This window comes from Bombus affinis, chromosome 8 (assembly GCF_024516045.1).
Source record: "Bombus affinis isolate iyBomAffi1 chromosome 8, iyBomAffi1.2, whole genome shotgun sequence".
Taxonomy (NCBI): domain Eukaryota; kingdom Metazoa; phylum Arthropoda; class Insecta; order Hymenoptera; family Apidae; genus Bombus; species Bombus affinis.
The window spans coordinates 4,782,434-4,795,813 of NC_066351.1; the positions used below are offsets into that span (position 1 = coordinate 4,782,434).

At 40.0% G+C, this 13,380-nt stretch overlaps 1 protein-coding gene across 3 annotated transcripts in view; it reads left to right on the top strand.

The window, feature by feature from the left end:
* Positions 1–13,365, top strand: part of LOC126919809 (rho GTPase-activating protein 7) — a 349,492-nt gene extending 336,127 nt beyond the window's left edge. For all 3 annotated transcript variants that reach the window (XM_050729401.1, XM_050729403.1, XM_050729404.1), the window contains 6 exons: positions 9,115–10,825; positions 11,013–11,350; positions 11,567–11,718; positions 12,039–12,320; positions 12,455–12,634; positions 12,939–13,365. In XM_050729401.1, coding sequence (XP_050585358.1) covers positions 9,115–10,825; positions 11,013–11,350; positions 11,567–11,718; positions 12,039–12,320; positions 12,455–12,634; positions 12,939–13,053 — 2,778 coding nt within the window. In that variant the 3' untranslated portion in view covers positions 13,054–13,365. The remainder of the gene's footprint in view (positions 1–9,114; positions 10,826–11,012; positions 11,351–11,566; positions 11,719–12,038; positions 12,321–12,454; positions 12,635–12,938) is intronic.
* Positions 13,366–13,380: the final 15 nt, after the last annotated feature.

Below are 13,380 nucleotides of genomic sequence, written 5' to 3' on the forward strand. Positions count from 1 at the left end.
ATGAGGATTTAGTTTAGGTCTTAGTTTAGGTCTAAGATCGGGCGCCAGTTCATTAACGTGCAACGATGGCTCTTGAATGAATGGCTAGCTCTCGCGAGGTTGATTAAACCTTTGAGGGTGAAATCGTACGATAAAGCGGTTTTCCGTTTTCAGTGCTATAGGATATTCAGCTTTTACTCCTGTTCATCGCGAATATATAAACAATGAATTTGTGCTCGTCAAAAGTTATTCGACAATTATGTTTTAGTTTTGATAATTTTATTTCGAATTCATTGTAAACTGTATCTTCGTTCTCTTAATGATTTTGATATAATCAATTTGTATTCTTACTTCTTTGTATTACTTCTCTTCCAATGAGGATTTTATTGATATTTAATTTATATGATATTCGATCTCGTTTAATTGTTTTAAATTAAATATTTAAGGGTATCTCTTTTAAATTGTTTCCAACCTGATAGTCGAGTCGTAAATCTGTAATTGTGCAATAGAAATTAGGAATTACGTGTTAACTCGACGATCGATTTGCATTTTCAATGAATTACCATAATACTTCGAAGAAGATTTGAATATTCGGTCACGACGATCGATTAAAGCTTCTTATGTGCAGTTAATCGACCAGCCAAGAACTGATGTTCTGTTTGTAACATAGCATGTTACAAACTTGATTATTTCTTTTTCGGAAACTCACTTTTTATTCATATTTTAATATTTATTTTTGTAAAATGATTCAAGGAAAAGTTTGAAGATTTTAAGAATGCGCAGGATTTGTTAAAGCATATGAAAGATATTCCACGAACATGGAATTTTTTTTTAATTTGCGGAAACTAATTAATAGTGATAGCGTAGAATTTTTTTAATTGTGGAAGTTAATTAATAGCAATAGCACGAAACCTTTTTAATCGCGGAAGCTACATTAATAGCTATAGATTTAGTCTTCTATAAATATATTTTCACATATTTAAAGTATCTTTTTTTAAATTTCTATCTTAGTTCTCAGTTTATCCTGTACTTTTTTTACTCGAAACGCGAACGTAGGCGAAGCTTGTCAGATTCTTTGGCCGAGAGTGGAAACATCGCGTCAGGCAGTTTGTATAATGAATGATATCCTTCACGTGGAATGGAATTCACGTCTCGTAAAAGTATTCTCGGATTGACGCAACTGCTTGTTGTGCGAGAATGGTACCGGATGTGCGAGAAGTAGGCGAGGACAACTATACCGTGGCGGCAATTAATGGCATCAGATTAAGTGGTTTTCAAAGTTGCTTTTATAGTATGCCAAGATTTCCGCTTTGAAACCCTTTTCTCTTGCCAATTTTTTACCGCATTCAGTTGATTGAAATTCTTCATTCTATTTTTAACGTGCCAACATAATCTACTTAAATTAGCCAAAGCCAATTAATACGAATTCATTACAGTATCTATTTCATCCTAAAATATTTTACAAAATTATCCCACTCTTAAATACTTCTTGGCTTATCTCCAAAATCTACTCAACTCTTCTAAACTTCAATAGAAACACTCTTACTTAAACATACTTTGCAGAGCATACATAGAGATCGACAGCATCTATCTAAAACCCAGCATTATCGAAGAATCTCCCATGATGAATAAACCAAGAATGTAAAAACTTTTCAAAGTCGACGCCGGTGGATTGGGAAATGACAGGAAGTCTAGTATCGTAATCGACTGTACGTAAGTTAATGTTAACGTCAAAAGACACGTGTATGTGTCGAAACGTCGCGTGAAGAATCTATCCATTCATCGTTGACCTTGTTAGAAAATGGAGCGGAAATGGTTATTGGTAACGATATGTCGGTAAGAAATAACGAAAAGCTCGGTCAGCTAGGGACAAATCCGTAGGCAAAAAGAGGTCGTCGTCGAGGCTGGAAATCCAGGGAACCAGATCTGGTTCGTGAGGTGGTTAATTGCCACGACTCGAGACGATCGTCTTTGTCGTTCGTCCCGTGAATCGACACGAAGCTGACGGAAAAAGGGAAAAGAAAGCTTCGCGAACCGTACGATTCCCGGAGGCTCGTTACTGAATCACGATTGTCAATGAAGAAATCCGCGGCCTGGCGAGCGCAGAGCAACCGCGATGGAAATCCATGGAATGTCGTTCTCTTCTATTTCTTTGGCTGGTCGAGAGATCGAGGTATCCCCCTCGTACAAACGATACCATACTTTCGAACTGGGAGGATTTCAACTGGGCAGAATCGATGAGGCTCGTGAGAAGCGTACGCCGTTTTTGTTCTCACAATTCGTTCGGCTCGCTCTTGTTTCTACCGAGGAGACACTGTGCGAATTCACCAACTCGCTTGTCCTCCTCCTTCCATCCTACCGGATGATACATCGTTCTGGACGTCATGATTTAAAATGCTGATACTCCTTTCAACCCCTACCTGTCCCAAACGTTCTTTCTTCGATTCGACTGCAAGCGGCCCATTCGATTGCGGAAAAGATTTCATTAAGTATTTTGTTTGGTACTGAACGTGCATGGTAGAACCGAAAAGGGGTTCGTGATGTATTTTTCAATGGACGGTTTAAAATTCATTGGTAGAATACTTTGAGATGCGCTTCTTTTATTTTATGTGAAGTCCTATAAATCGTTTTGAAGAATCATTATCATAAAAACAATTAACTCATTTGTATTTCATATAGAGTATATGCTGTATTGTATTTTAGGAAGATATAAACTGGTCTTAATTTTTAATACGTTGTATTTCCTTTAGAAAAAGCGTATTTCTGTTAATGATAGTGGGCGAAGACAAAAATGTTCGTTTCTGAAAGGGTTAATATGTCGTACATATACATTTTTATCGATATTCAAGATAAATTTATTTAATATTCGTGATAAAAAAGAGATAGCGTAACGTAGAGAATCCATTCAACAACGTCATTAAAGAACTTCAGGGTCTCTCCAGATTGAATAATACCATTCAGGAATATTTTCAAACTACAACCAACTTTCCATCTACAGCAACTGCTCCGTAACTAACTTATTCATCTCTTAAATCATTTATTCCCGCAGTCACATCACATCAGATATCACATTATCTCGTTCCTCGTGTCAGAATCCTACTTTGACTACGTACTCTCAAGTGACACAAACACGCGGCCTTTTAAAGACCCAACATATCAGACCGCGGATAAAAGGATTTTTAATGAAGACCAAGCACACACTCGCGCGCGATATTTTTCGCGGTTGAAACTCAGCCTCTTTCTATCTTCTACTTTAACTTGATCTCTTTCCGGTTGGCCCGTAACGAGAATGCAGCAACTGACATATACTCGAGTTAAAAACTGAGGAAAACGAGAAGAAGGTAGGAGACATTCGTACAAGATCATATAGCAAGATAAAATCGTGTATACACATACGACGGGGCACCATGGGCCAAAATGGAAAGAACAAGAGATTTTGTTTTATTAAAAATGTGGGTACTATATTTCAACTTTTAAATTCTATTTTAGTTACTTTCATTACGTTCTATTTTAGTCATTTTCATTTAGTTACGTTCATTATGAAGGCATTTAATAAACATAATTTTGATCACACAATCTTTTGCATAAATTGAAAAGTTATAGAGTTAAAACTTTAGCGTTATTACGATCCTTCAATTTTTAATAAAAAATATTTCAAAAGTGTTGATAGTGTGTAACGTAAAGTTGAAACAAGGAATTGTATACATCTATAACAACTTCTTCTTTTTTTTTTCGTAAACCTAAGATACCTTTCAACATTAAAGCAACGTAATTGGATCAGGAATGACTGGAAGAACGTAGCAGAGTTAAGTATATGATTTTGTACGGGTTTCTCATACGCGTTCTCCACCGACCAGAAATATATTATCGATTTAGAGGAAGCGATCCGTTGGTCTGGCGGACCAATTACAGGGGATGACGAGATCAGGAGCGAGGCAACGTTTAATTGATACTTAACGCGAGAGGGCTACGACTAATGTGCCAAGGGTCCTTTTAACAAGCGAGAACGGCGATCTGGGTCATTGTACCGTCATCGTATTCTAAAATCGGAGTGCAATGAACGTTGTACGACTTTTATTCGTTCGAGTTGCCAGCTTGGTAATTTAGGAAGCACGCGAAGTATGCATAGTACGAATTTTAATCGGATGAGTACGTTGAACGATTGTCTGCGGCTTCTACAAGTTTGATTGTGTTCATATTCTGTGGCAAAGTTTATACTGTTTATGAAGAAAATTTAGCTGTTAGAGATTTGACGTGGAGATTAGATGTAAGTTGCTCCGATATTACGGTAGATTGGACGTGTGCTCGGTTTAATCCCATATATACTTCTTGGATTATCAGAGTTGGAATTTTAGTTATAAGAATACAGAATTATCACAGAATCTTTACGAATTATGTCACGTAACTGATCTTCAAATATCGATCCTCAAAGCAAGCAATTCTATCGTGGATGGAAAAATCACAGTTGACGCGTAAATCGAATCTGAAAACTTCGATCGACTCTAAAAATAATAGGAACGTGCGTTCTATTGGAGAAGGAGAGAGGGAAATTTTATTCTCTCTAGATAGTAGATACACGTAACCGGCAGTTAAAAAAGAAGGATAAACTAACATTCGCGCAGAATAAATAGTAGAAGCCCATAAAACTCGCACGAAACACTGTTCGTTTTACGAGTCCATTCCCGAGCCATTGTCACGCATAAAACACCAGGGTTTGTTCAACCTGCCTAGACGGAAGTGACGTCGTAGCAACGTGGGGCGACACGGCTCGTTGGTCAGCACGAACCCGCGCGGAAATAACTCACGTACGAGAATCGTCACGTCGTGTGGTAACACGCCGGAACGGAAATGCAGATATGTAAGAGAAGTATAAGTGGTGGATCGCCGATAATCGTACGCGAAACGCGGCTTCTCCGTCTCCTCTGACTCGACTTGCCCGCTTCTCCTTGAGGATAAGGTTCCCTTCGTTCGGACCAGTCGGACAACGGGGTCTTCCTCAAGACACATTCTTCTTCGTCTCACAAGAATTACTGCTCGTCAATCGTTGCTTGTCGATAATTTCGTTCAAGAAATATACACAGCCAAAAAGTATGCGTTTAAAACATTAAGGATTTAGAATGCATCGTAAAAAGAGTGTAGAATCTAGAATCAATTATTCGAGCTATTTAGATACAAATATAAATAGAGGAATCAAGTCTTTGTAATGAATTGAAATTGTAATGAATTTGTAATTGAAGTATAAAATTGTGTATTTATAAGTGAATTAGTTATGTCTCGTGGGAATATATTGGATATGAATAAAGAAATAGATTTAGAAATATGTGTTTGAATAATATATTAGGTGTATATTGATGATAAAGAATAACATGGGACATAATGATCATATTTGCATAAATAACATGAAACCAATCAAGCGCCTTACTTAGGAATTGCCAGTACGTCAATTGAAAAAAATTAAGACAGGAATATCTAATATCAGCAAAAAATCATAGAAAGGTATGGAACATAATTTACAAGACTGTCGTATGTAAATTATGTGAATCAACGGATGTGTGTTTTTCAACATTCCCACCTCGTTCCATATTGTCTGACATATACTGCATTTTTCATTTAATATTGCAATTCAACTACTTTATTTCTTATGGGCGAGTAAATGAAACTCATTAGCTACCCCTATAAGGAGAAAAAAAATTACATTTTACACCAACAGCACTGAATTTAGAACCTACGTTTACTCAACATTCTTCATTCCCCTTGATGAGTACTATATACTAGGAGCCCTTAAATTCTTTGATTCTATTTTTACAACACGATGCCCCTATACACGCTAGTAAAATATACATAATGTAGTGGAATGTTGATTATATTCGGATATAGCATAGCATGAAAAAAGGAACACTGTGTTAAAAACAGTACTATCTTAAGCTAGTTTGTAATTCATAGGAATCTTTCTATAAACAAGTCCTACTTTCTTTTTTATTAATTTAAGAAATGTGTATTTAGGATATAATATACAATCTTGTAAGTGTCAAGGTTGTCGTTCGTAACGAAATTCTAATGTACGTTTAGTATCACCTAAATTTTTCTTCTAATTCAGCGACAGGAAATTATGGCTTCTGTTAGAATGAGCGATCGAATGGTGAATGTCTGGAGAGACATCTAAGATTCGAAAAATCTATTCCGGTCGGGAGTCCGTTTATTCTTAACGGATATCCCATTTCTGCAATGCCGTGTATTTTTAACCATGGCCCACATTCAAGCACGTTGATTATTTTCTCGCGTAATCAAATGGCCCTGTTGTCTGACTTCGTAACGTTCATCGATGAAGAATAAAAAAAAAAAAAAAAAAAAAAGAAGACGAGGAGGAGGAAAAAAAGGAGAAGGAAAGAGAGACACTTTGCATGTCATTTTACGCGTTTCCCTTTCCTCGAATGCTCTGGTAATTTCGTTTAACGATCTCACTGCCCGGCATGGCGTTTACGATTAAAATTTATCACCGTAATAACGTTACACCCCAAGGAAAAAGAACAGACTGTACAGCGTTAAGCTGCTAACGTAAATATCCATAAATACTCTTCGTCTATTCCTTGCATCACCGCAATCATTAAAGTTCAATCCTTTTAAGACGCGATAAGCTTTCTACGGAGTGATTTGGTTTCTCATAAGCGACATTCACGAATCTGTCGTTTATTTTCCCAAAGTCGTACATTTATGCTTCGATTCAGCTTTCATTTGCAACAAGTATCAAAGTATAAACATTATAAAATTCATTATACATAGGAGAAGCCTTTCTTAATGTTCAATACGTGTATACAGTAATTTTACAGCAATATGCATTACATGAAAAGTTTTATTCCGAAAAGTTATTCTCCACCAGAATTTCTAGTTTCTACTTCACTATTGCAAATTCTTGATTTATTATTGTTTGAATATAACCACCCATATCAAACCCAACGTAATTCTTAAAAGCAAACTAGCTTTTGAACCGATAATTTCCTAAATTCAGAAATTATATTACTCTCTACTCGTCAAATGCTTTTAGAAAATACATCTAAAGATCTGTGAAGAACATTTGGTGTCCTAAAATAAAATTCAATGCAGCTGAGTATTAATCATCACATTCTCTCTAACACTCAAGATACTCCCACCCATTCATAACGATTTCATGAAAGCTAGGGAAACGGTACATCCGTGACAGCGATTAGACACATTTGAGGCCAAGTTTCGAATTCATCGGCGTGCGCCAACGTAGAGGTATAGCTTCCATTATGTCCTCATGCATCGCCATGAAATAGAATGGAAAAAAAATCGCGATACTAGATGGTTAGGTCGTGATGCTCGCTTCCTGGACAGCGAGCGGCGCGAAGAGGAGTTTAGTTGTACGCCACGATGCCACCGATGGAAACCGTGCGAAGCGACATGAGGTGAAACTTGGTCCATTGTCATGTGGCGAAGATCACGTAAGGTCACACACTCTCCCGGCCGGCTCTCGCAGCCCTGCCGATGCCCTACGTGGAAACAACAAAGGCGTCAAGTTTCGTAACGAGCAACAGAGCGTCGGCTTTATTGTTAGAAAACGGACTGGCTTTGCCTACGGTCGTCGGAAGGAACAGCGTTTCAGTTTAGTCATCTGTGGCCCCGATCCGGCTCTTCCAGACGTCGAATCCCACGATAATCTCTCGGCTCGTTTGTCCGCTTGATAATAAAGCGTGAAATGGTAATTCAGGATTACATTGTGGGAAAGTAGAAAAACATCGAATTGAGACGAGGTTTGATGAAAAACTTACAAAGTTTGAGATGATTTTGTAGTTATAAGATAGAATCGATAGTTTGTCGGGCTGAAATGGACAGTTTCTCAAATTCAACAGAACATGAAGTTGGCAATTAACCAAATGGAAAAGTTGCAAAAATCGAGTTGATTTTGCAATAGTAAGTTGACCGGTATCAATTCCGTTAAACGCAAAGTCAAAAAATAGTCGAATAGAGAAATTGCGAAGTTTGTGTATTCTGTAATCGTATGGTGGTAATTTGCTGGGTCCAATAATCTAATTAGCAGAAATTATAATTGTGACACAATACTGTTAAAGGTGTCTGTGCTCAGATGAAGTTTTACTCGAGAGCTGTGTACATACATTACGTAACTCTCCTTTCTCTTCTTCTCTTCTTTGCGTTTCTTCTATAGTATATCGAATACAACAATTATAGTAAAAAAAAAAGAAGTTAATATAATTAGCTGCTGAACGAACAAGGAAGGCAAAATGCGATTGATGCCTTATTAAGTTCGTTATTATACACAACCGATGTGAAATATCAATTATGTAAGTCAGAAATTCAAGATTTCAAGAGTATTTAAACCAAAGTAATACTACGTTAAAACAGAAAGCATGTAAAATGCATGGAAATGATTCGTTCTTCAAAAAACGGTATTTTCATGGCAGAACTAGTGTAACATAAAGGCGTGGTTTTTTTCTTCTCACGCCTACCGGAAGAATCATTCATCTTCCACAACTTACGTACGGTGTCACAGTCGATTGCGAGAGACCATAGGTAAAAGCAACGGGGCTTGAAACGCTTTCTACAATTAATTACACGACACGATAGCGTCCTCGACGGTGGTCCTTAATTTGTCGCTACATCAAACGCAAATTGATTATCAACCAGTGCCACTGGTGGCTGCTAAACATTCGCTACGAGTCGTTAATCTTGCACGAAACGTTTCTCCACACTCTCCAATGGTCGACCGGAGTGTATCATGAGTCACGTCTCCTCTGAATCACGTCATTAGCTCGTTGTAATCTTCCACGAGCCCCACTACCGTAATAGTATAAAAAAGATCAAGTTTCGAGGTAACCACATATTGCCGTGTGTAATCCAAAATTTATTGATATAGACGTAGATCTTGGCGTTCTTTTAATAAATCCCAAAACGAATCGTTGCATCGTACGTTATTGACGTCAAAACCTGTCAGGCATGGTCGAAGATGGAAGGAGATAGAATTCTTGCTTATGACTGTTACTTATGCAAATGAGACGCGCGATTAAGGCCGCGTTTCGTAACTTTCCTTTTAATTAAGGGCACCGTTGAAATTTGCTCTCGCTTAATCTTCGCACGCTCAATACGTTTTCATTGTTGCAGGGTGGCGGCGATGATTCGGACGAAGATACACAGTGCGCCCTCAGCGAGAATTGGACGTTCGAGAAGAAAACCAGACGCTGGTCCCGCGTGTGCGACGTGACGCAAACCAACGTCGAGAGGTTACAGGCGATTGTTGGGCAGAACTTGCAATCCGAGGAAGACTCGTTGGAGGATCGACTGGAAGCCGAGGAAGCCGAGGATACGATGCTGGACACTCTCAGATACAGTAGCTTACCACCTGGTACGCTTCCCGATGAGATCGGCCCGAGATTTCGAAGAACCGGCTCCGAGAGACTGAGAGATGGAGCTAAAGCTTTCCTTAGGCGGGTCGAGTCGTTGAAATCCCGAAGGCGAAAGCACCAGAACCGCGACGGCATCGTCATCAGTGGCCCGCAAATTTTAGACGTGATGTCGATGCAGCAAAAGATGAAGGAGTTGAATTGCGTGGACGTATCACCTACTGGGCCAGCGCCGGTATCTTTCAACGACCTTTTACCGGGTTCGCCGCTTCACGTGCCTGGATCACCCGTCACGTTACCAGCTTCTCCTTATCACCTTCCACCGTCGCCTCTGACTAACGCGCCTAGTCCGTTCGGCGACGATTCGTCGAGTTATTGCTCGGACGGGTCACAAGGAGGTGGCCCGACGCCTACGCCGACACGCACAAAGATGAATCGAGCGAGAAGGTTCTTGCATCGTGGCCGAGAGGATCAAGGCGCGCTCAGCGACTCCGAGTGTCAGCCTACCAGTTGGCGACACAGGTATTTCAGAGACGCGAACAGCAATCATGCTAAAGTGTTAGAGTACGTGACTGCCCATCCCCAAAGTCCCAAGGATTCGCCGACCAAAACTCCCATAAATAGTCGCGGAGGAAGCCTGAATCTTGGGAAGGAGTCGCAAAGGTACAGGGACAAGTTGTCGGGACAAAGTCAGGAAAGGTACAAGGAAGATAAGGTGGCTGCGTTGAAGAGGGAGGACAAGATGCACAAGAGCTTCAGACATCGCGACGATCCGTACAGAGAGGGTAAACCCTTGTCCAAGGAAGTGACGGTTTACAGAGAAAAGTCGAGGTCCAGGAGTTCCGAACTCGCTGGAAGTCAAGAGAGCAGTTCGACAGTAGCCAGTCGTGATTCGGATCAGGAAGAGGATTCTCCGAGGCACAAGGGTACCGTTGTTAGGTGGCACAGTTTTCAAAGGGGATCACTATATCCTGAACCGCTGGATCCTCTGTGTTCACGAGCTATGGCCTCGATGTCCTGCGGGCAACTCTTGGTACTGAGGAAATTGGCTCTGTTAAAACTGACCGCTTGCATGGAGCGATACTGTCCAACTCATCGTACGGGTTGGAACTGGGAATTGCCAAAGTTCATCAGGAAGATAAAGACTCCTGATTACAAGGATAAGACAGTCTTCGGGGTACCGTTGTTGTTATCTCTGCAGCGAACCGGCCAGGCTTTACCAAAGTGTATTCAAATCGCGTTGAGGTGGCTGAGAGCGAACGCCCTCGACCAAGTTGGAATTTTTAGGAAAAGCGGTGTCAAATCGAGGATACAAAAATTGAAAATGATGACCGAGACTCTCGGGGATAACATTAATTTTGATGGTCAGCAGGCCTTTGATGTGGCTGATCTCGTTAAGCAGTATTTCAGGGAGTTGCCGGAAGCGCTATTAACCAACAAGTTATCCGAGACCTTCATCGCCATCTTCCAACGTGAGTATATATGTACATCTATATATTAGTATCTATATCGATGACAGAATGAGATCAACACAGAATCTCTAACGCTCTTGATATCCATACATCTTTAATCTCGTAAGCGTTCTGAACTAATGACTTAATAGTAAACTAAATTAAAACCAGCAACAAAGGTAATTACAAGTATCCATAATTGTTACAGATGTACCTGTTGATCTGCGACCGGACGCGGTGCAATGCGTCCTGCTGCTTCTGCCAGACGAGCATCGGGAGGCGTTGGAGACTCTGCTCGATTTCTTGAACCACGTAGCGAGCAACGCTCCCTACAACCAAATGACAGCCTCGAACCTGGCCGTGTGCCTGGCACCGAGCCTGTTCCACTTCAACCACAGTAACACGAACGTGACCAACAGGTCGAGCAGCGTATCGCCACGTAGGAGAAAGACCGTGGGCATTCCCGATCAGAGGGAACTGTCGGAAAACAAAGCCGCTCACGACTGTCTTCTGTATCTGGTCAAGATGCATCGTGAATTATTCATGGTGAGTGGCTCGATGCCGAACGTCCAGGTCGTTCGAGAGAAGCGTCATCCGTCGTCGTCTCGAAACGGCGACTGTGATCGCGCTCGAATCTGAGATATATATACGTATATATTTATGCATATGTATATGTGTGTATTATTCGGATATGTTCTCACGAGTCATGAAGGGAAATACGAGTTAATCTCATCCCCTTTTCTCTGTTTCTCGTTCCATCAGGTCTCCTCGGATATGTTGACGCAGTGTCATTTCAATTACATGGAGGAAAGCGTACCGGTCGCCTTGGAGGAGCTGGGATCCGAACTTAAGCAGGATTGGAGAGGATATCTTTACGCTTGCACTACGGCCTTGTTAAAGGAGGCGCGTGAGAAGTACGTACATTTGAAGTTTGTCTTCCCTTTTGTCGTAATTTTGTTTATGATTAGTATAATGATGGATCTTCTTTAAAAAAAGTTATGCTTCCATTTACAATTTTTAGCATTTGGATGATTTCTCGTAAAGTCTTGTTTCTTTCATCGAGTTATATATTTTTTCATATACTATTCATTTTAGACTTTTTGATACAAGTTCTGGTGTTATTTTTCTACCTAGAATTCTTCTGTAATTTCCATCCAATTTCAGCGAAAATTATTCGTTTAAAAAAAATATTATATACATGTAGCTAGCCATATAATCTATACTTCTTTTACAGAAGTCGAGGATGGGTCACCGTGCACAATCCAGCTGATAGTACAGTGGAAATGGCATACAAGAAGGTCGGAGATGGACATCCGCTCCGATTGTGGCGAGTATCAACCGAGGTGGAAGCACCACCGAACGAGCTTCTCCATCGTGTTCTGAGAGAAAGGCATATCTGGGATCCTCAGCTTTTAAAGTACAGACTGGTCAATAAACTGGACACCAACGTGGAGGTCTTTCAATACGCCACTGGGAACATGAGTCCTCTTCCTGCTAGGGATTATTGTGTGCTAAGGTGTGTATTCGTGTTTGAGAGGCACGATATTCAATTGCATCGAGAAACCGAACGTGACAAATAGCAAGACTGATTTATAAGAGGTGTAAAATAGGAGGGTCGAGTTGTAAATTATGTAATGTTGCATTGTGCAGATCCTGGCGTAACGATCTCCCTAAAGGAGCCTGCGTCATCGTAGAAACATCCGTAGAACATCCGGATGCTCCTGTTATGCCTGGTGGAACACGTGGTATTGTTTTAGCCTCGCGCTATCTTATCGAACCTTGTGGTAGCGGTAAATCACGGATTATGCATCTCTCCAGAGTGGATACAAAGTACGTATTCTTTGGATTTAGGGAATCGATAATCTTCTTATATACACTGTAAAAAAATTTCCTAAAAAATCCCTAAAAATATGAAAAATTATGAATTGGCGATTCAATATTTTGATTGATGAATCAATATCCTTGAAGGTTAATAGCTTTAAATACTTTAAATCGCGTTAATTCCAACCTTAACCATTAAATTTAAATAAAAGATATTGATTTTCTATTCACATTAACCTTTTTACAATTTTTATATTCATATATGATTTTAAAACATAATCCTTAATACTATTGTGCTTAATTTTAATTACAGAGGACGCACTCCAGAATGGTACAACAAAAGCTACGGCCACCTCGCTGCCCTTCACCTCAGTAAAATTCGCAGCTCCTTCAAGCATACGACAGATGGTCCTGAGAGTAAAGTCTGAGAGGAGGCAACCGTGCAACGAAGATCGTTGCACGGTCCTTTCTCTACTCTACAGGATGAGGATGACCAACATGAAGAACACAGGATCCTGAAGGATGTGCTACAGGTTCAGCCTACCATTGACGAGGAATAAAGAAGAATTCAAATCGCGCCCACTTCGTCGGTACCATGACCAACAAGTTAAGAGATCTTGGAGGATGTAATGGGACAACTCGCTGTCAAAGATATGAATCCCGTCGTGCGTTTCTCGAGTTGACTAATGAGATAATATTTATAATTGAAAATAAGGGAAACAAAAAAAAGAAAAAAGAAATGCAAAACAGAAACG